General features: G+C 44.4%; 3 protein-coding genes across 19 annotated transcripts in view; 1 reads left to right on the forward strand and 2 right to left on the reverse strand.

The window, feature by feature from the left end:
- Nucleotides 1-10030, reverse strand: part of NEK11 (NIMA related kinase 11) — a 334291-nt gene extending 324261 nt beyond the window's left edge. For 3 of the 14 annotated variants that reach the window (XM_051818468.2, XM_051818474.2, XM_017346725.3), the window contains exons 1-2: nt 9691-10030; nt 7018-7256 (exon numbers count right to left, since the gene is read on the reverse strand). In XM_051818468.2, coding sequence (XP_051674428.1) covers nt 7018-7215 — 198 coding nt within the window. In that variant the 5' untranslated portion in view covers nt 7216-7256; nt 9691-10030. Of the gene's footprint in view, nt 1-7017; nt 7257-9284 lie in introns of all 14 variants that reach the window. The other 11 variants (XM_051818471.2, XM_070072821.1, XM_017346724.3 and 8 more) reach the window with 5 other exon arrangements.
- Nucleotides 9314-21496, forward strand: ASTE1 (asteroid homolog 1). The gene is made up of 8 exons (XM_070073254.1): nt 9314-9404; nt 9499-9701; nt 9972-10128; nt 10938-11066; nt 12039-12538; nt 19036-19202; nt 19306-19516; nt 21362-21496. The coding sequence occupies exons 1-6, from the start codon at nt 9314-9316 to the stop codon at nt 19096-19098; spliced, it is 1143 nt and encodes a 380-aa protein (XP_069929355.1). The 3' UTR covers nt 19099-19202; nt 19306-19516; nt 21362-21496.
- ATP2C1 (ATPase secretory pathway Ca2+ transporting 1) overlaps nt 21018-23219 on the reverse strand; it is a 132132-nt gene continuing 129930 nt past the window's right edge. For all 4 annotated transcript variants that reach the window (XM_008266005.4, XM_070072820.1, XM_017346719.3 and 1 more), the window contains one exon: nt 21018-21549. In XM_008266005.4, coding sequence (XP_008264227.2) covers nt 21454-21549 — 96 coding nt within the window. In that variant the 3' untranslated portion in view covers nt 21018-21453. The remainder of the gene's footprint in view (nt 21550-23219) is intronic.

Below are 23219 nucleotides of genomic sequence, written 5' to 3' on the forward strand. Positions count from 1 at the left end.
TTGACAGGCAGAGTGGATAGTGAGAGAGAGAGATAGAGATAAAGGTCTTCCTTTTGCCGTTGGTTCACCCTCCAACGGCCGCCACGGCAGGCGCGCTGCAGCCGACGCACCGTGCCGATCAGAAGCCAGGAGCCAGGTGCTTATCCTGGTCTCCCATGGGGTGCAGGGCCCAAGCACTTGGGCCATCTTCCACTGCACTCCTGGGCCACAGCAGAGAGCTGGCCTGGAAGAGGGGCAACCGGGACAGAATCCGGCGCTCCGACCGGGACTAGAACCCGGTGTGCCGGCGCCGCTAGGTGGAGGATTAGCCTATTGAGCCGCGGCGCCAGCCAAGGACATTTCTTAAAAAAAAATAAAAATAAAAATAAAGATTTAATTTTATTTATGCTGAAAGTCAGAGTTGGAGTGGGGGAGGAGACAGAGACAGAGAGATCTTCCATCTATTGGTTCACTCCCCAAATAGCCACACTTGCCAGTGCTGGACCAGACTGAAACCTGGAGCCAGGAGCTTCATCCAGGTCTCCCACATGGATGGCAGGGGCCCAAACACGTGGGCCATCTTTTGCTGCTTTTTCCAGGCCATTATCAGGGAGCTGGATGGGAAGTGGAGCAGCCGGGCCATGAACTGGTGCCCATATGGGACGTTAGCGCTGCAGGAAGAGCCCTTACCCCTGTACTGCTATGCCACAACACCAGCCCTCTTTTTCTTTAAGGACTTGGAGATGCTTGCTGTTTAACTCTTGATCTTCATCTCATGTTGTAGACCTGTGACACTGGAGAAAAAATGTCCTCTGGAAAGATAAGGCATTTCCACACCAATCATTTTATTTAGGCAAAGGCAAAGGCATAGGATCACAGTTAAGGGAAGAAATGTTTGGATATATACATGGAAAGGAATGGGGGAACATACAGAAACTAAATGATCATAATTAGCAAGAAAGAAAGGGAGCTGGAGTGGCTACTCCAACACCTCTAAGAGCAATCTGCTAGACAGATATTACTTGTACTGTTTGCTCGTGATCTGATGTATGTTAATTCTCTCTCTCGTCCTGGTATTGAATCCAAAACAAAGGTTTAATATTTAAATTGTATCAAATACTTAATAACTGACATACTGAAAAAGACTACAACAGAAAATCAACTCCACATAAAACCATTGTATACTAAGTGTGATGAAATTTAACATGAATGTTGAAATACATTACAGCTTTAGCCAGGTTTAATTACAAGTTTAATCATGTATTTTAGAGCAAGCCTACTTCCTTAGAATCTCTTTTAAATTACAAGCTCCATGCTAACAACCAAAGTAACTTCCTGGCTAATGAAAAGAAATAGAAAAGAAAAAAGAAAAAAAATAGAAAAGGAAAAAAAGGAAAGAAGAAAGAAATACTTTAAAAGCTTAACAAAATTATAGAAATTATGAACTGGAACTAGACTAATCTTTTTAGTAATATGACTTAAAAATTTATATCCATTATATCAGAGTACCTGCAATTATGAAAGAAAATATTGTTTTCTGAATTTCATGATGCATATAATAAAAGGAAAAAATATTTCATTCACTACTCGTTTTAACTTTATCCTACTATGATGATTGAAAAAAGGAATGCCAAATATTTATATCAAAAAGAAAACTCCAAATATGCATTAATCAGGTGTGTGGCTGAAGCTTTTATTTTTATCCCATGGCTAATCCAGCAAGTCCATAAAATTTTAAAGAAATGTTCTATTGTAATTGTAATCACAGTATACGCAAAATGTCAATGGTAGAGCAGTGCCCCCAAGTGGCATAATCATGAATTGTAATGCATGTGTGTACAACTGTTGGGTTTTGTCAAGTGTGTGTTGTACAAACAGAAATGTATCTCATATAAATCTGTATTTGGCCGGCGCCACGGCTCACTAGGCTAATCCTCTGGCACTGGCACACCGGGTTTTAGTCCCGGTTGGGGTGCCGGATTCTGTCCCGGTTGCCCCTCTTCCAGGCCAGCTCTCTGCTGTGGCCCGGGAGTGCAGTGGAGGATGGCCCAAGTCTTTGGGCCCTGCACCCCATGGGAGACCAGGAGAAGCACCTGGCTCCTGGCTTCGGATCAGTGCGATGTGCCGGCCGCAGCGCGCCAGCCGCGGCGGCCATTGGAGGGTGAACCAACGGCAAAAAAAAAAGGAAGACCTTTCTGTCTCTCTCTCTCACTGTCCACTCCACCTGTCATTAAAAAAAAAAAAAAAAATCTGTATTTCATGGGAGTTAGTAAAAAGTGTCCCACATACCACATAGTCGTACATATCACATTGATATATAAAGGGACAGTGTTGTATGTAAAGGTATGACACACCTCAGTAGGGCAGAAGTTTACGGGTGTGTCTGCAAAATAGTAAGGGAGTCAGATCAACACTGATCTAGTAAAGGGAGTGCATCCCTAATGTAACAGAAATCGATTCAGAAAGTATTCATCTTCTACCTACTTCTGTTTTATATATAAAGATTTATTTTATTTATTTGAAAGGCAGAGTCAGAGAGAAGGAGAGACAGAGAGAGAGAGAGGTCTTCCATCCACTGGTTCACTCCCCAGATGTCCACAACAGCTGGGACTGGGACAAGCTGAAGTCAGGAGTTTCTTCCAGGTCTCCCACATGAGTTCAGGGACCCAAGCATTTGAGCCATCTTCCACTGCTTTCCCGGGCACTGCATCAGAAGTGTAGCAGCCGGGACTCAAACAAGCGGCATCACCTGCTACATCACCATGCCGGACCTATCTCCTAACTACTTCTAACATTAATCAATTCTCTGTGTCTGTAGTCTAGTATGTAAAGCAGAATTTAAAACCTTACCTAGGCTGTGCCGTGGCTCACTAGGCTAATCCTCTGCCTGCAGCACTGGCACCCTGGGTTATAGTCCCGGTCGGGGCGCCAGATTCTGTCCTGGTTGCTCCTCTGCCAGTCCAGCTCTCTGCTGTGGCCCGGGAAGGCAGTGGAGGATGGCCCAAGTGCTTGGACCCTGCATCCGCATGGGAGACCAGGGGGAAATATTCCTGGCTTTGGATCGGCACAGCACGCCAGCCGTAGCGGCCACTTGGGGGGTGAACCAACGGAAAGAAGACCTTTCTCTCGGTCTCGGTCTCTCTCTCTCTAACTCTGCCTGTCAAAAAAAGAAAAAAAAAAAAAGAAAAAAAAAAAAAACCTTACCTAACCAAAGTGCTTAGAAATGGGTGGCATTACTAATGTGCTTCACTCACAAACCGAAGATTCAACTGTCAGCACTCTGGGGAAAGAGGAATCTTTAAAAGAGTAAGTTCAGTTTTCCATCACTATCCATGCATTAAATGAGTTGATTTCCCATACAACAAAGAAGTTCACATTCTAAATATCAATTTCTTTCAGACAGCCATAGAGATATAAGAGAAAAGATGACAGCAGAATTGTTACAATCTCAAGAAATATCCAGAAGTTTTTTTGTTGTTGTTAAGACTTATTTAATCATTTTGAAAGTCAGAGTTAACAGAGAGAGAAGGAAAGACACACAGAGATAGAGGTCTTCCATCCACTAGTTCACTCTCTGGATGGCTACAACAGCCAGCACTGGGCCAGGCCTAAACCAGGAACCAGGAGCTTCATTCAGTTCCAACTAGGTCTCTCAAGACCCAGAAGTTTTTAACATCCCATGCTTAGCAACAGATAACTTTCTTTGGGAGACTTTTCTGTCTTAAAAGTAGATGCAAAGAAAACCGTTTAGCAGAGGGATCCACTCACAGTCAACTGGGGGTGATTAGCTGCTAAGTTTTATTAGGCTTCCTTTAATTATTCCTTTAACTTGGGGTGCATATAGTTAAGGTGAACGGGGGGTATTATTTATTGCTGATTATGTATAATACAATGTTTTATCTGGAACACATAAATAATTAATCATTATTACAATCCTATAAAGCACTATACTCGTTTTACAGATAAAAAAACTGAAGCTCAAATTAGGAACGTGCATCACCTAAACCTCAGAGTTAAGAGAGACCTGGCTTAGGGCAGGCATCACAGCATAGCAAGGTGGGTCGTTGCAAATGGCGTGGCACCTACACCCCATACTGGGGTGTCTGGTTTCAAGTCCCTCCTCTGCTTCCAATCCAGCTTTCTGCTAGTGCACACCTGGAAGGCAGCAGATGACAGACCAACTACTTGGGTCCCTGACACTCATGTGAGAGACCTGGATGGAATTTCTGGCTGCTCCTGACTTCCACCTGTACTAACCTTAGCTGTGGCTTTGGGGGAGTGAACCAGCAGACAGAAGATGGAAGATATCTGTCTCCCTCCCTCCTTCCATTTGTCACTCTGACTTTCAGACAAAAATAAATAACTTTTAAAACTTCTAAAAAAAAAAAAAAAACAGGACATCAGCACTGTGGCACAGCAGGTTAAGCCACTGCTTGCTTTATCCCTCAACTCGTTTACCTCCGAGGCTGTGGACTTAAGGATGACGTTGCACTGCCTTCCTTCTAGCAATCTAAGATTTTATAGGCACTCATATCACACTTTTCCTGATTTGAAGAAATTCCAGAGCAAATGTCCACAGAGGTCTACAGATAATGGAAAGGTGTGATGTTGCTGGATGCAAGAGAAAATGAAGGGAGGCAGGAATGTGGATAATTGGAGAATTCAGTATTTGTTTAAAGACAGCAGCTGCAACACAGCTCCAGCTCATTATGGCTATGCAGGCACAAATGTTAGCAAATATCACCAGCTCTTCTCATTTTTTTCCAGATTTTTTTCTTGATTTTTCTTAGAGCTGCCCATTAAAAAAAAAAAAAAAAAAAAAACCACTAGCATTTAAGTTGAATTACAAAGGAAACATTATACAAGCCAAATGAAATACACCTGAAGCTGAATGTGGCCAACATGTAATAAATACATTCTGGAGATTCTGATGCATGACTCCTTTCCCAGAGATCCTAGACTAGACTCTCTGGTGCTAGATGATTTGCCCATTATCCTCAACACTGGATGCATTCAACAAAACTAGGCTTTGTCTGCTATCTTCAGCTTATCGTGTGTTTTAAGATTAATTCATGTACAAGAAAGGTCACTAACAAACCACTAACCAACCCCAGTCCCTTCTTTCTCTCCCTCTCTTTCATCCCTCTTTGCTTCTCCCTTTCCCTTAATTATCCCCCCTGCTCCTTCTCCCTCCCACTCCACAAACACAAACATACCCCCTTCCCCTCCCTCCCTCCCTCCCTCCCTCCCTCCCTCCCTCACTTTCTCCTCCCCACACCCTCATCCTTCACAAACTCCCTCTCTCTCTCTCTCTACTCAACCATCTCAAGTCTGAAGCTTTCAAGTTCAGGCTTCATATATCTTATTTTGCAGCCTTTTAATCAAGCTTTTAGCCCTTCTCTGAATTCTCTTAAAATTCTTCACATTCCCCATTATTTGAAGACATCAAAATTGGGATGTCGGTTCTTCAGGGTAGTATTAACAAGCCCTTAGATGAGATTAGGCCTTATTTTTAAAGCTGCCATAAAGGTTCTCTAATAACCTATGAATTCTAGATCACTGCAACTTATAAAAATTCTTGACCCAGAGGCCATTTAAAAGATAGGTTTTAGGGGCCAGCGCTGTAGCAGAGCGGGTAAAAGCCACTGCCTGCAGTGCTAGCATCCCATATGGGCACCAGTTCAAGTCCTGGCTGCTCCACTCCCAAACCAGCTCTCTGCTGTGGCCTGGGAAAGCAGTAGAAGATGGCCCAAGTCCTTGGGCCCCTGCACTCACGTGGGAGACCCAGAAGAAGCCCCTGGCTCCTGGCTTCAGATTAGATCAGCCCAGCTCCAGCTGTTGTGGCCACTTGGGGAGTGAAACAGTACATAGAAAACATCTCTCCCCCCCCGCCACTTCTGTATAACTTTGCCTTTCAAATAAATATATTTTTAAAAAAGATGGGTTTTAAAAATAAAGCAGCATCAGTAATATTTACCTTTTTGGTCCCTATGACCACAAAGTAGAAAGTGCTTGATCACACTAGTTTTAAATCCACACTTAAATTTTCTCGATGGTCAAAAGATGGGAGAACTTAAAAGTAGCATAAAAATTTCTGAATAAGAGAATAGATTATGGGATTGAAATTTGGCCTTCTTGAATCATTCTTCCTTTTTCCTGTTGTCCACCTGTGATTCTGTTGTACAATATTCTAATACTAACTTCAGTTCCAACTAACTTTCTCCTGCAACAAATTAAAAAAAAAGCCTTTTTTCAATATGTATGTATTTATTTGAAAGGCAGAGTGACATAGAAGGAGAGACCAACAGACAGAGAAATGTCCTATCCACCGATTTACTCCCCAAGTGGCCTCAATAACCAGAGCTGGGCCAGGCTGAAGCCAGAAGCCAGGAACACAACTGGATCTACCATGTGGGTGGCAGGGGCCCATCTTCTGCCCCCTTCTCAGGCACATTAGCAGGGAGACAGATCAGAGGCAGAGTTGCCAGGACTCAAACTGGCACTGTGAAACGGGAATGCTGGCATCATGAGCACCAGCTTAACCCACTGGCCAGGACGCTAGCCCCAAATACAAAGAACTTGAACCTAAAAATTAATCTATAAGAGACATACTGTCTAATGGTATCAAGAGTTTTTCTCTACTATAAAAGTTTGTAGATTCTGATCAAAGTTGATGGAAAGTAGATGACAAAAGGCTCATCGATATGAGCTAACTTTAAATAGCAGCCGCTGTTTGGTTTAAATATCTAATTTGAGGGTTTTCTGACTACAGTTTTTTTTTTTTTAATCTCCTCCACAGAAAAGCCAAAGAAAACAAATACCATATTGACTTTGGTAATTAGTCATCTGGATATTTTATTCACCAACTGAAATGCCTTTAGAAACTTCTATCTGAAGAGATCAGTCAAGGAGAGTTTCTGTGTTCACTAAATTCTTGCTTTAACACAAAAGCACAGTGGACCTAATTCCATGTTCTTAAGTAGCAACGACACATACAGGGCGGCCAACTTGAGATTGGTGTGCAGCATTTGTACTTACAGTTCCTCTCCTTGGGTGGCTTTCTTGTCTGCAACCAGATAGACAGTTCCAAAACTTCCACTGCCAAGCTTCTGTTGAAGCGCATATCTTCTTGCAATCAAGGCCGCTGGGTAAGTGGAAACAGCCGCCGAGCCGCTCACACATTTGGCAGTCTCTCGGAATTTCTGCATCACTCCAAACAAGACGAAACTGCTTCATTCACTTACAGAAAGATTCATCCAAGCAGCATTGGACACTGCCTTAAAAAGATGAAAAGTCCAGAGATCAGGTCTAGAGGATCGTGACCTATTCCTAACAAAAATGTGAGTGTGTGACAGTGATACCCTTATTGGTTAACTTTAAGGACTTGAAAGGAAAATGTGAAAAGGTGGAGATTGTGCCATTCTAGTAGAAGGCAATCTTTCCTAGGAAGAGAGCCTTCCTGGTCCATCCAAATTTGGCAAACTGAATTACAGCAAATTTTCTACAAACTTTTGGCATGTATATCTGTTTTACAATACACAATGTACATTTTTGCCTTTACATCCCCTAACTACATGAAGAAAATCCCAATATAAGAACATATTATTTCCTTAAATCTATGTATTTGTATTAACCCTTTGTAATGCTCTCTTCCTACCAGATGTTAGTTTGATGCTGGTTTTCTTTAGATTTTCCTGTCGACTTTAAATCAGTTTTTGCATTTAATAGGATAGATATGCAGAAGGAACTTGTTCCCATCTTACACAAATTCTGATCCAGTTTCTTAAATTTCTGTTATATACACTATGTATAAATCTCCCTGAATCAGAAGCAGAAAGAGTCGCAAATATGATTCAAACCTGAGGCTGTATTTTAGTGTTAGCTGAATATAAATGTGTTACAGGTAAACTTACAACTCCTCCAGGAGCTGTAAAATGTTAGGGTTACAAAAGGCAGAGTGTTTCATATGAGTAGGTGTGTGATAAAAATCATTTTTATTGCATCAAAATGTTAAATGTTCTGTTAGTACTTAGGAATAGTGTTTCTATTTTAAATCTACATGAAAAACATTATTTTACACTAAAGACTATCTATGCCTTGGGCTTAGGTTTCTATATTCGACAGTTCCAAAAAGCTATTAGACAAAAACCTGTCCTTTTTTTTATTATTATTAGACAGATAGAGTGAGAGACAGAGAGAAAGGTCTTCTTTCCGTTGGTTTACCCCCCAAATGGCCACTATGGCCAGCGCTGTGTCGATCTGGGACTAGCAACCAGGACTAGAACCCACCGCCCATATGGGATGCCAGCGCCGCAGGCAGAGGATTAACCAAGTGAGCCATGGCGCTGGCCCAAGCCTGTCCTTTATAAGGATGACCCATGAGCTTCACATGGGCAGTTTCAGTTACCCACAACTAGTCTCAAAATGAAGCATGAACAGATAATTGCCCATTGATAAAATGCTCCTTCCTGGGACATGCCCTGTGGAGTACTAGGCTAAGCCTCCGCCTACAGCCTCAGAATCCCATAAGCACGCCGGTTCAAGTCCCTACTGCTCCTCTTCGGATCCAGCTCTCTGCTGTGGCCTGGAAAAGCAGTAGAAGATGGCCCAAGTCCTTGAGCGCCTGCACCCATATAGGAGACCTGGGAGAAGCTCCTGGCTTCAGCTCCAGCCTTTAGGCCATTTGGGGAGTGAACCAGCGGGTGGAAGGCCTTTTACTCTCTCTCCTTCTCTCAGTCTGGAGCTCTACCTCTCAAATAAATAGATAAAATTTTAAAAATGCCCCTTCTTGAAATATTAACCGGTTAAGAGTCACCGATGCCCATGAAGAAACTGACAACCAAGAAAAGTTGGTGAACTGTACTGTGGAAAAGACAAGTACAGCGAGCAGGCCTATGAATGGTATCTTTTGTTCGTTTCTTCCCTGGCCAACCCAAGTTGTTCAGGAACACGCATGGAACTGGGGGTCCCCGCGCAGCGAAGGGCAGAGGCAGGGCCGCCCAGAAGCACTGAAGTCCACTCCGGCGGCTCCTACCATCAGCCGCAGAGGCTGGTTTAACCCCGCAGGGCCTGCGCTGTCTGCCGGGCACGCAGCTCTCCGGACAGGGGTCCTGCAGCCCAGCCTCCCGGCGGCCCTGGCCACCGTACCGCGCCCGTGCAAGCCCCTCTCAGCTCAGCCCGCGGGCTGCAATCCAGGCCCCGCGACCCCCAAGGTGATACCCTAACCCCCGAGGTTGTGGACGCGCTTTTGTGAAGACAGAGTGCCCCGCGGCCAACAGCCGGCATATGCCAGGGGCCCCACAAACCTTGCTGGGGCACACGGCTCGAAAGCGGGATGGGAACTCTGAGAAGGGAGAGGCAGGCGGTATCAGCCCCGTGCGGACTGCCCCGGGGTGGCCTAGAGCACCTGGCGCGGGGAGACACAGGTAAGGCGGGCGTCTGCCCCGGGCCGAAACCGCGCATGCTCCCCCGGAGAGGCAGTGGACCTGACGGCTGGTTCAGCTAAACTCCAACTTCCAGATAAACGAATGATTTTCTCGCCTCGTCGACTTTTTAAAACTTTCTGTTTCCGCCACGCGGGCGAACGTATCCCGGGCGGAATCCGCAACACTTTTTTCTGTGGAGACGGGAGCGACCCGGGCAGAGACAGAGTCCAGAGAAGCAAGGAGTCGGGGGAGCCCCGCGCATACGGAGGAACGCAGTTCGCGTTACCTTTCCCGATCGCGAGGGGAGGAGCGGGGCGCCGGGCAGCCCTCTCCTGCCACAGCTAGGAACGTCTCAGCCTAGGGAACGCGCCAGACCCCCAGCGACCGTCTCTGTTTGCCCCGTCGCCAGGGAGACGGCGCGGGGTGTGCTGGGAAGTCGGGGTAGGGCGGAAGTGTCCGCCTACCCAAGGCGTGAGGAAAGAGAGGGTAAACCGCCCGCCAACCTTCCTTAAGCAGACAGCAGCCATTTGGGAACGTAAGTCCCAGACCTCGCGCCTTCAGGCCTAGAGTACCTTCCCCGGGCGCAGTGGCTGCTACCGGCTTCCCGGAACCGGGTTCCCCGTGACGTCACTGGGAGACTTCCGGTCCCGGCTGTCGGGCTTTGGGGCCTGGCGGGCCTCCTGCCGCTTCGCGTGGAAGGGTTGCTGCTCCGGGGAGGGGGCAGGTGGGCCCTGCTCGCAGCTGGGGCAGCGGGTTGTGAGGTTCAGGGTGCGTGGTGTGTGAAGGCCTGTGTTTGGGGACTTAGATCGAATGTTGAATACCCCTTACCTCCTCATCTCGCATTCTGTTGAACTGTTCAGTACAAGGCTCTGTCCCTGGCTTAGGATGAGTGAACACACTCCGTGCCCGCAGAAGCTTTGTAAGACAGCCTTGCGAGGGTACTTACTTGTGCCCTGCAGGATAAGGGGCTGAGATACCGACAAGGCTGGCACTGGGGTGAGGTGAGTCCACTTAAGTAACCAAGGGAAACACATTTTTACGCAGTACCTCTACAACTCAGTTTGCAACAACAAAAAAGTCCATGATTGGCAGTCCATTATTGACAGGATTAGTAACAGTGGCGTGCTGAATTATAATGCAGCCTGTAGCGAAAGGAAAGGCCGGAAATGCTTAATCCTGTGAGTCGAGTAGGGTAACCGGGCTGGATGGGAGAGATAAGAAGGTAAAAGGAGCTTGTTTGGAATGAGACTGGGGAGTTGGGTTCCTAGAAGGCTGAGCAGTTGTTTTCCTTACTGAAGACCCGAGAAAAGTTCCCAGCCTCTGTCAGTGAAAAAACAAAACCTGGATGCCTGTTGGCAGTCTTCTGGTTTATCGTGAGATTGATTTCGGTATCATTTTAATGGCTTAGAACTTTTTATTTTGCCCTTATAAAACAAATACTCTGTATTATAAGATGGTGTTATCTCAGTACCAGAAGTCCCCAGACTGTTCTACTGCTATGTCAGTAATGGATATTAACTAATTCTCCTGTAGATCCAAGAGCAGCCTCCGTCCCTATCCAAAGATCAAAACCTATGAAACCATTGAGTTTGTGCCTTGTAACTCATGGAGAAAGCAAACGACAACGGAAACGCTTTCAGCTAGTGTTGCCCGAGGATATAGGTAAGAGTTCAGAGATGCTGACAGCCTACATGTTCTAGGTAAAGAGTATCTCGTAACATCTGCTGTGAATTCAATGGTGCTACAAGCCATGACTGAGTGCCCCAGGACCTGCGTCAGTTGAGAATGTCTTCTGTTGTTTTAAACAGGCAACTCTGCAGATTGTCATCATGGGTATCCGAGGACTAATGAGTTTTGTGGAAGATCATAGCAATGACTTCTTCACTGATTTGAAGTTGCGGGACACGAAAATTGTTATTGATGGCTATGCTCTTTTCCATCGACTTTGTTTCAATTCAAATTTGGAGCTGCGCTATGGAGGCGACTATGATGCTTTTGCAGATGTTGTACAAAAGTTCTTTGAATCACTGTTTGCTTGTAATATATGTCCGTATGTTGTTTTAGATGGAGGATGTGACATTTCAGATAAAAAGCTTACAACTTTAAAGGATAGAGCTAGAGAGAAGATTCAGACAGCCCATTCCCTTTCTGTTGGTGGGGGTGGTTATGTATGTCCCTTACTCATCCGGGAAGTGTTCATCCAGGTTCTGGTCAGGCTACAGGTATGTTTTGTCCAGTGCTTTTCAGAAGCAGATCGGGACATTATGACACTTGCCAACCACTGGGATTGCCCTGTGTTATCATCAGATAGTGACTTCTGCATCTTTGACCTGAAAACTGGGTTTTGCCCATTGAACAGCTTTCAGTGGAGAAACATTAACACTTTCAAGGGCACAAAAAACTGCTATATTCCTGCCAAATGCTTTTCCCTTGATGCATTCTGCCATCACTTCAGCAACATGAATAGAACCCTGCTACCTCTCTTTGCGGTACTATGTGGAAATGACCACATTAATCTGCCCATCATGGAGAAATTCTTAAGTAAAGTACGTCTTCCCGTTGGAACCACCAGTTCTAAGGGGAGGAGACACCATCGAGTCCTGGGCCTACTGAATTGGTTGTCTCATTTTGCAGACCCTTGTGAAGCACTAGATAATGTCCTCAACTATCTCCCAAAAAAGGATCGAGAAAGTGTTAAGGAACTTCTCTGCTGTTCCATGGAAGAATACCAGCAGTCCCAGGTGAAGCTGCAGGACTTCTTCCAGTACGGCTCTTACGTCTGCCCAGACGCCTTGAACTTGGGTTTACCAGAATGGATACTAGTGGCGTTAGCCAGAGGCCAACTACCCCCTTTCATCAGCGATGCTTTGGTGCTACGAAGGACTATCCTTCACACTCAGGTAGAAAACATGCAGCGACCAAATGCCCACAGGGTGTCGCAGCCCATCCGGCAAATCATCTATGGGCTTCTTCTGAATGCTTCACCACATCTGCGGGATGCAGCCTGGCAGGCGTCGCCGCCTCAGCCTGTAGCCTTCAGGGAAGTGGAAAGGATTCACAGAAATATCACAACATCAGTTGTTGATGCCGTAGACCCGCTCAAGGACCGTTCCGACCTAAGCACGTTGACTGAGGTATGTATTTATATTGAAGAAATGTTGGTAAAGCCCTGTACAGGTTATGAGGTTCTTTCACATGTAGTCTCTCTTAATATACCAAACTGAGGGTGTGTGGGGGGATCTATCTTGCCCTCATTTCATAGCTGAGAAAACTGGAACTCCAGGAACTAATCTTTAGCAATAAAACGTCAGTCCTGGGACTGAAACCGAGCTCTCGCAGTTCCGAGTCTGCCGTTTTCACCGTACTGCAGCAGCTGTCTCGCCTTCAGGTATTGCTGCTATGTTGAGATTAGCTATCAGTAGAAGGGTTACGTGGCTAAATTCTCAACTACGAAAGCAGTGTGCCTGTGGGCACTGAATAAAGGCGTAACTAACACCGGGGCTGACATCAGATGGCCGTTCACGTTAGCGCTGATGCTACGGTCTAATTTCTTTGTTTTCATCGATGAGGACTTTAGGCTGTAGGTTTGTGGCATTGTGGTGACTTGCTTAGCTTGATACTGAAAACGAGATTCCCTTAGCCTAACTTGGGTGTTGTTTAAATCTGAGTGACACTCAGACAAATCCCCTTTTCAAGGAGACAGATTCTCATGGATCCCAACGTTGTCTTCGTTTTTTATAGTATTACATAGATACATTAAAAATTACAAGTATGAAAAAGCTTATATTGATAATGTAGCATTTCCTACTGGGGGTCTTCTTGGATCCAGCTAAATACTCCGAGTCACAGCCTCACAAGCTGTTCTCAGTGCCCAGATTACTCAAGGATATAGCACAGCAGTGACAACTTGCCAGCAGACTTGAGTCAGGCTTTTCTCTTCGGTGAGAGGCTTTCCAGTACTGTCAGTCTACACCAGTGGTTCTCCACCATTGGGATTTTGCCTGGAGACATTTCTGATTGTCACAACTGAGGGGGTAGAACAGATGGTGGTTGCTACTGGTATCTAACCAAGGGTGCTGCTAAATTTCTTACAGTGCACAAAGAATTATCTTGCCCAAGATGCTCTTAGTGTCAGTTTCTTGCCTGGACAGCTGGCCAGGAGCTAGCCTGCGTTGCCTCCCCATTATTGCCACTGCAGGCACGAGGGAACAAGATTCACACAAGTGGGGGTAAAGCCTCCTTAGCACTGAGGAGTGACTGCTAATGGGAACAGGATTTCTATTTTTTTTTAAGATTTATTTTTACTTATTTGAAAGTCAAGAATGACAGAGAAGTCTTGCATCCACTGGTTCACTCCCCAAATGGCTGCAACAGCCACAGCTGGGCCAGGCCAAAGCCAGGAGGCAGGAGCTTCATCTGGGTCTCCCATGTGGTTGCAGGGGCCCCAGTACTTGAGCCTTCTTCCGCTGCTTTCCCAGGTGCATTAGCAGGGAGGTGGATCAGAAGTGGAGGGACTAGGACTTGAACCATTGCCCATAGAGGATGCTGGCACTGCAGGCAGAGGCTTAACCTCTATGCCACAGCCCCGGCCCCAGACAGGGTTTCTTTTAGGGTGATGAAAAGGGTCTAGAATCAGTGATGTTTGTACAAGCCTATTTAAATACACCAAACCAATGAACTATGAACTGTACACTTTAAAAGGGTGAATTTTTGACATCTGGCTTATACCTCAAAGAAAGAAACATGTCTAATTGCTTAAAAGCCTTCTACATGGGATATAATCTCATATAACAATTATATAGCTAGGGCTGCCATGGCCCCTGCAAGGGATGTGCCTCAGGGAAGCCCCAAGACATGGTGTCTCCATCAGGTGTAGTTCATTTATAGTTCAAGCCTAGGTCCAGTTTTTTAAAAGGAGTCCTGTTTATCATGCTTAGTCACACAGCTGACAATCTACCCTTATCACATTTCCAGGTTTACAGATCTAGAAAGTTGAATATAAGTCAGATTCTCGGGGGATTTGCTAAAAGCTTATCCATGCCAAAAAAAATTCAGCAACACTCTAACGAATATTTTGCTGAAATAACATTTTCACTCTTAAGTGGTACTGTGGGGTTTTTTTTTCCAACTTTTTATGACTTTGATGAGAAATAATGTACAACCAAGTGCACACAAAGTATGCGCATTAAGGCATTCGAACTTATGTGTACATCCCTGAGCCCATCCTACAATTAAAATAATAGATGTATCCATCAATCTTAAAAGCCACCTCTTGCCCCCTCTGCAGTTATCCCTCCCTGAATAGACACACAGAGCAGAAGGCACAGATAATTATACAGGTGGATGCATCGTCCCACAGTACCTCCATGCAGAGCACACAGAGGAAGGCTCACTGTCACCACCCAGGCATGTGCCCTAGAGCGCCAGTCGCCCCTCTTATATCCAGTCACTATTCCTGACCTCCTAAAGACAAACTTGACCCAATTTAGACTTTATGTGTTCTTTCACCTGGCTTTTTTAATTTACCAGATTTGTAGTTCATACATAGCTCTGTTGAGTTGCTGTAGTTCATTCATTTCTCATTGCTGTAATGTTACATTGTGGGAATCCACTTTTCCATTTTATAGGTAGTCAGGCATTTAGGTTAGTTTCTGGTTTGGGGTACTGCAAATAGTGCTGCGAGCATCCTCGTGCACATCATTTAGTGAGCCTATTGTATATGTGAACACTATGAAAAAACTATGCATAGATCTCAAACTTTTTGCACCAAAATAAACTTTCTAATCCCATTTTTCCAGACTTTTTGAAGTCTTCTTGTATAACTACAAATGTTACTGTAAGTGAACTTATAAGACTTATTGCCAAATGGTGTTGCAAAGCTAGGTGAACCAAGTAGTATTCCACCAGTGGCACAGAGGAGTACCTCTTCCCTTGACACCCTTGCCAGTATTTGGTATTTGCTGGCCTTTTACAAAGCATTAGCTATTCTTGTGTAGTAGTACTACTTTAGCCATTGCAGTAGGTAATTTGCAATTCTTTTGATTAGTTATTTGAACATCCTTTCATGTGTTGGCCATTTGGATATTCTGTTACGTGAAGTTTCTGTTCAAAATCCTTTGCCCATTTTTCTGGTCTTTGTATGTTTACTTCTTATTTTATTTTTTTTTTTTATTTTTTATTTTTTTTTTATTTTTTCTTGACAGGCAGAGTGGACAGTGAGAGAGAGACAGAGAGAAAGGTCTTCCTTTGCCGTTGGTTCACCCTCCAATGGCCGCCGCGGCCGGCGCGCTGCGGCCGGCGCACCGCGCTGATCCGATGGCAGGAGCCAGGAGCCAGGTGCTTTTCCTGGTCTCCCATGGGGTGCAGGGCCCAAGCACCTGGGCCATCCTCCACTGCACTCCCTGGCCACAGCAGAGGGCTGGCTTGGAAGAGGGGCAACCGGGACAGAATCCGGTGCCCCGACCGGGACTAGAACCCGGTGTGCCGGCGCCGCTAGGCGGAGGATTAGCCTAGTGAGCCGCGGCGCCGGCCTTGTTTACTTCTATACACAGGTCCTTTGTCAGATAACTTACTGTGAACTGTCTCCCCAGTTCTGTTTTACTCTTTATTTTGTTGAGCAGAGGTTGTTGGTATGAATTTAGTCATTTAGATTATTTATGTTAACCACTTTTATAACCTACTTACAGAATTTCTGCCTATGTCAAGACCTTGAAACTGACTTTAGCCTTTCACATGTAGACCTACAGTCTACTGTAGCGCTAAGAATCGATTGACTTTTACCTTTCACGTGTAGACCTCGTCTACTAAGAATTAATTTTTTATGTGTGTCTGTGGTGTGAAATGGAATTGGAATGCTTTCCCCCATGTGCAAATCCAGCTGAATGAGTACAGAATGCTGATTCTGTTCCCTGCCGAGCAGAGATGACTCAGGTGTTCTCACTATTCAAAATAGAGTGAAATTTTAGTTCTCTGTGCTGTCATTTTGCTTCTCTGTGGCACGAATTCATCAATTCTGTATTTACCTCAGTGCTTTTAATTAGCCCATGATGATTCTGAACAACACTGGTGCAAATGTGATTCTAAACGCAAATGCAGGTACAAAGCTAGAAACCTTCCAAAAGTAGGCTTGTTGATATTGTTGTTTTTAACATCATGTAGTTATAATATGTATCCGTCTTATGCTGTTGTGAAAGAAACGTTATACATCCTCCATTGAATTCCCATGGAAACCACGTAGGATAGAGTTTTATTTTAGGTTATGTTAGTTGCGATGGACAGAAAACCACTCAGGTTTAACCTTAAGGAGATGTGGGACTCTGGTGCCTTGCCTCTCTTGGCAGCTTCTGCTGTAGGCCTATGCTTTTGCTCCCACTGGGAACAGAAAAGGAGTTGTCACATGGGATTAAATTGACCATCTTCAAAGGCTATGAGCAGAGTAGCTTGGTGTATTTGATGAAACATATTGTGCAACTCATTATCCATTTCATGGATGATCACACAGGCGATAGGAAAACGGTAGAAACATGCCCAGGGCCATAGCGGTAGGGAGGGGCAGACCATCTTTAAGCCAGAGCCCACACTCTGCCCCCAGATGTTATGGCTTGGCTCTAGAATTCAGTAATTTAAGCATTATATGCCAGAAAAAAAAATCTATCTCCTTATCATGGTAAATTTTTTAAAACAATTAAGGAGATTACTCTTTAAGTAGTTAATCCTACTTCCAGTAGGAGTTACTGATTATACTGTAAAGCACTTTGCATATTTCTTATAAGTGGCAATTTAAATTTTTTTATTATTATTTATTCTTATTTAATTGAAAGGCAGAGAGTCAAGAGACAGAGAGATCTGTCTGCTGGTTCACTCCCCAGATGCCTACTACAGCTGGGGCTGGACCAGGCCAAAGGTGGGAGCCCAGAACTCAATCTGGTCTCGCATGTGGGTGGCAGGGATCCAACTACTCTAGCTATCACCTGCTCCCTCTCAGGGTGTACACTTTCTGAAAGCTGGCATTGGAAGAGGAGCTGGGACTTGAGCCAGGCACTCTGATAAAGGGATGCAGGTGTGCCAGGCAGCATCTTAACTGCTATGCCAAATGCCTGCCCCATTTTGCATATTTCTAATTTCAAAAATTTTATCATATTAAATTACTGAAACCAATATTTATAAATCATTGTACTAGAGGTGGAGGAAGATGGCGACTGAGTAAGACGCTTGAGGGACCATCTCCCACAGAGGCACCAGTCTGAACAGCTATAAACGCACCAAATCACCTTCACAAGAGCTGTGGAAGCCAGGTGAGCGACCACAATGCCTGGATTCAGTACAATAACAACAAAAGTTGCATTGAAGAAAGCAGGAAGGAAAGATTTGCTTGTGTCATCCCTCCCTGAGCTCCAAGTAGGGCAGTGTGGTGAGAGATGCCTTGCCTCCCACCTAAAGAAGGAGAAGGAATTAAGTCCAGTGTTTAGACTGGAATAGCAGTGACAGACCCACAGGGATAGAACTCAGTGACACAGGGTCCCACAGCCCCGGCCCCCAGACGCGTATCTGCAGACGATTTAGACCCTCCGTAACCAAGCAGGCAGGGGACCGCTCTCAACTTCCGACAGTGCAGCAAGAAGCCACTTGCTGCGGATTAGGGCAGGAGGGAGCTGAGGACTTTGCAGTGGGGCCCACTGCTATGAGACCTAGCACCTGATAAATCCCAAAGGCCCCCAGCACCAGTCATCACAGATGGAACAGCCAGAATTCCCCTCATCAGGCCAAGAGCTGCACTCACGTGGGACAGACTCATTTTGGCATGTATTGCCACCATCCGCAAGTGGGCCTGGCATGCACCTCTAGATTGCACAGGGCCTGATGACAGGGAGACTCGGATCAACCCAACTAGTACTTCTGTAGGAGACTGCCTTTGTCATTGGTCCCACCATGCTGCTGCACTGGTCATGGTGGCTTGTAGGCTATGGGTGTGATGTACCTTGTAGTAACTGTGGCCACAGGACTAGGCATCTGGGCCTGTATCAGCCCCAGAAAACAGCTTACATAAACAGACTCCCCCTTTTCATAACATACTAACTGCAGATTTGGGACAAATTTGAGCATGGGCTATACTTTAGGACTGAAACAATGAAAACAATAACAGCAAATCTCGACCTAATATACCATCTGATGCTGAAGTCAGGCTCAAAGAAAGTAGATTACTTAGAATTTCTGGAAGGACAGCCACAAATGAAGCCAGATTACTCTTAACTAATCCTTCAGTGCTTAGGCAACACCATAGACCGGCTAGCACCAAGAGTTTCCAGAAAACCACAACCTCCCCTTACAAACAAAATGAGGTACCTGAAACCAGACATCTAGGAATTGAAATTTTCAAATGGGTGGATGAAGATTTCAAAATAGCTGTTTTAAGGAAGGTCAGTGAACCTCAAATGAACACAGAAACAATACATTTAACAGAGGAGGGGGGAAGTAATTTTTAAAAATCAAACCAAAAGCTCATCTTCTGGGGATTATCAGTAATGGCATCATGTGAACGTGATGCGTAAATGCACACCGGCAGGCAAGGGTAGGGTAGAGTACAGATCTTTGTTTCTCAAAGTGCTGTGCTTGGGCTGCTACTTAAATGCAGGTTCCTGGGCTCCCTCAACCAGCTTCCGACAGGATGGGAGCACCCAAGGATGCAGTGACATGAGTGAAGGCTGTGTAGCAGGAAAAGACAGTGTACCCATTCAGCCACCTTATCCTTTAAGGACCTTATCCCTGTTCTAAGTGCTGTCATCCCTTCCCCACTAGAAGGTAAGTTTAGCAACTGAAGCAGTTTCATTTGCATTAAGCCCTTTCCTGCTGTGTAAAAGAAGACATTCCCTAACACAACTGGCAAAATGTTTGGTATTTTCAGCTCTCCTTGGTCAGAAGGCTGATGCTTCTGTTAGAAACCCTGAAGGTGAAACAGACCATCCTGGAGCCAATCCCTGCTTCCCTCAAGTTGCCCATTGCTGTCAGCTGCTACTGGTTGCAGCAGTCGGAGGCCAAGGCAAAGCTGCATCATCTACAAGCCTTATTGCTGGGGATGCTCATGGGGCCCTTGCACGCCATCATCAACAGCCCTGGTAGGTGACAGGAAGTTCCAGGAGTGTTTTTGCATTTTACTTGGAAACTGCATATGCAAGAGTTTACACTGACAAAATTTTTCTTTTGATTATGTATTCCCATCATTTACATCAGCATTGGTGAATACTTTGAACTCTTTCATGCGCTAGGCTCAGTGCCACAGGCTCGACTCCTCCATGTGTGCTGCAGGGAGTTGTAATGGCACTGCCAAATCTTGCCTGCTGCAGCACCCAACGCTTTACCTTCCGATGTGTGCCAGTGTGTACTGTCCTTTATACTTGTGTAGTCCATGTTCCCTACCTGTCATTAACACAGCAGCAACATCACAAGAAATGCATTTAAAACTGCCTAGAAGAGAGTCTTCTGAATAGCTACAACCAACCATTTTTTTAAACTTTTTCCTCTCTGCTGTAATTCTCATTTAGTGTACAAATAGTGGGAATAGACATGGTAACTTTTTTTCCTAGAGAAACACACTGAAGCAGTTTCCTCTGCATTTAAACCTCAGGTGAAATAAATGTTGAAGCCTGGGGACACTTCAGTTCTCTAATGATAAAGATAAATCTTTAAAAAATAAATAAGTGATTATTAATGCTAAAACCAGAGGACGTAAAAAGTTCATGGAAAATGGAACTAAAAGATAAGTTTATTTTGGTGAATATTTTTTTAAATCCATGCATAATACACATTTCCCATGAACTTTTTGAATGTAACACTACCTAAAGGTATAGGTTGTCACACTCTGGAAGTACTATGTAATACGGCAGCTACTAACCACATGTGGCTGTTTACTGTTCAAGTCTGGCTGTTGTGACGGTCAGCAGGGACAGAGAACATTTCCGTAGCTGCACAAGGCTTTCCGGATAGTGCTCCTCCTCACTTCATTTTTCTAAAAGTGTCACAGCACGGGCTCCAAAACACCCCCAAATATTGAGGCTCAAATCTGACAGTATCTGTCAGAGGGTCCGTTGTAATAACAGCCAGCTCTAAGTGATGAAGGCGAGCTACTGCTTTAAGAACACAGGCTTAGGGTGTTTCCTCTAACAAATACCGTCTAAGAAAACTTTCAGAGCAAAAGCCCAGGAAGCTTCTACCTGAGTCCAACAGCAGGGGCATGCCAAGGGGCATGCCATCTCTCTTTTAGGAAATGTGGCACCCATGCCCAGGCGAACTCAGTGCCTTCCTGCTCGCTGATAAAAGGTGCCCCCCCCCCCTTTTTAAGTTGGTCCAGATTGCTATTTTGTGCACCCTGCTCAAACAAACCTAGGGAAACTCACAGCCAAACACATGGAGACACAACTAGCATGGCTGTTCCTGGCCCCTTATCCTCTATCGTGTAAAAAAGCAGATTATTCCTCAAACTCTGAGTCGTGCCTTGGTTTTCCTCCCATGAAACCGAAGTTAAAATGTGCTTTCAACACACGAGCTGTTTCTACAGAACAAGTGCACCGCAGCACAGGGGTTTCCTTGAAAGGAAGTTTAGTGAAAGAGAAGAGAGAATGGCATTTAATAGTCATTTGTATTTTCATAGACAGAGTAGAGGCTGAAGAACTCACATGCAGACACGTTCAAGGTTACTGGATCAGGGGAAGAGACCTTATTTCAAGGAGAAGATAAAATGACTTGGGGTTGAATAAGCAATTATCATAAAAAAGGCATTTCAGTATAAATATTTCAGTGTGTACAGCAAGGCATTTATGAAGCCGGAAGAGAAAAACATTTTAGTGGTTTTTTTTTTAAATTAATTTTCTTCTTTGTGGGATTTGTAGTTTTATGTGTGGAGAAAAGTACAAGCTGATACAGTATTTTTGGAAATAGTGCCTTTGGGTTGTTTCTTTATCTAGGTAAGGAAGAGCTTCAGGAAGCTGGTGCTAAGAAGTTGTACGGAGAGTTCCAAAGACTGAAGGAGCAGGCGCGGCCAGGCTCGAGGCTGGACTTAGACACGGCTCACATCTTCTGTCAGTGGCAGTGCTGTCTCCAGATGGGGATGTATCTCAATCAGCTGTTGTCCACTCCTCTCCCAGAGCCAGACCTAACTCGGTAAGCACCATGGGAAACTAGTTCAGATGGATGCACACACAAGCAAATACTTTTACTTATATTTAAAGCAATGAAGTTACTTTTAAAAAAATTAATCTTAGTATAACTGATCTTAGATACTGGTATAGCTGAAGAGCTGGAAACAGGAAAAATAGTAAATTATTTCTATATTCCTGAAGAATGTCTCCATGATTTGATTTACTTTTCAAAGTAATTTTTTGAAGTTATTTTCATAATACACACTTTCACAAACATTCTGAAGATCCCTCATTTGCTTTCTTCTTTTAATCAAAATAAACTCATCTTTTAATTCAATTTTTCCACAGCACTTTTTGAAATGCCCTTGTGTATCTCTGGGCATCGTAACTGAGCTAACCCAAACACATCCTACCAGACTGTTAAATCTTTTAATAATTGAGGTCATTCTTTACTGCGTCTTCTGCAGCTACCACAAATTCCTTTGACACAGGAGAAATAAGACCAAACAGTTCTCTTAGTAATGCCTTCAGCAGAAGGAAATATTCCTGCATGTCAAAATAACTAGGCTTTTGAAATGATGACTTACATGCTAAGGCACCAGTGAACCCACTCTGCCTAGAGTCACATAGATTAATACTGGGGATTCCAGTTAATCCATGTTCTGCTTTTGCAGTTGGTTTAGTCCAAGTGAATGATCTTTTAAATTATACTGTTAAATTTCCTATTTTAACTGCCTGTCTGTTTTACCAAGGTCATTTTAAATTCCTTTCTTTAGAGACTTTCTCAACTTGAAGCTAGTTGCAAAAGCAATAAGCATCATCTAATTTGTTGTTTAAAAGTGTTTAAATATCACCAGCCGAGAAGTAATCCCTTTTAAAACAACTCAGTTCCTTCCAGCAAGGAACAGATTATTCTTAAATAACTGTGACAACTTTATAGGAACAGTAAGAGCTTCTGCTGTTTAGATAGGTTTGCTGGAGACGTGTTAATGACACTTGTCCTGCTGCCCTGAACTGAGGGTTCACAACATCCTTTCTTGTCCCATTGAACAGACTGTACTGCGGAAGCCTGGTGCACGGACTATGCCACCAACTGCTGGCTTCGGCCTCTGTAGACAGTCTCCTGAGCTCGTGTCCTGAGGCTAAGCAACTTTATGAACAACTGTTCAATGCCACAAAGTATTATGCTCCTGCTGAGTTATTCCTCCCAAAGGGTAAATCAAATTCAAAAAAAAAGAAGAAGAAGAAACAGGGAACCAGCTGGTCAAAGAACAGAGCAGAAACCACCTCAGATACCACGGGTTGGAATGACGGCAGCAATCGCTTTGGGCTGTTAATGGCTGAAAACCTAGAGGAACATACTGAGGCCGCTGAGCTTGAATAAACACGGGCTGCATCAAACGCGATACACACTTCTGACTCCAAATTGTCTTCTTCCCACCCTTGGAACCATTAACTTTTTACGATTAACCTGTTGGAGATAAATACTCCAATAGATAATATTTGAATTCCCAAGTAATTTGTATTATGCTTTTAATAAACATAACCTGATTTTAAAAAATTTTAAGCACATGTGGAAGCATGTTTGTACATGTCGCATTCCACTTCAAAGAGTGAAGTCATCGGCTGTAACCTACTGCAGAAACTCAGCCAGCTGTGTTTTCAAAAAGTAGAATTCCAACTT

The sequence above is a fragment of the Oryctolagus cuniculus genome, chromosome 4 (assembly GCF_964237555.1).
Source record: "Oryctolagus cuniculus chromosome 4, mOryCun1.1, whole genome shotgun sequence".
Taxonomy (NCBI): domain Eukaryota; kingdom Metazoa; phylum Chordata; class Mammalia; order Lagomorpha; family Leporidae; genus Oryctolagus; species Oryctolagus cuniculus.

What these genes read in the sequence shown, in the direction of transcription:
- ASTE1 (XM_070073254.1), top strand. Translation starts at nt 9,314, where the DNA reads ATGGGAACTCTGAGAAGGGAGAGGCAGGCGGTATCAGCCCCGTGCGGA. An exon ending in CCTGGCGCGGGGAGACACAG is followed by an intron (nt 9,405 to 9,498) that starts GTAAGGCGGGCG and finishes TCCAACTTCCAG; the next exon opens with ATAAACGAATGATTTTCTCG. An exon ending in CTGCTCCGGGGAGGGGGCAG is followed by an intron (nt 10,129 to 10,937) that starts GTGGGCCCTGCT and finishes ATTCTCCTGTAG; the next exon opens with ATCCAAGAGCAGCCTCCGTC.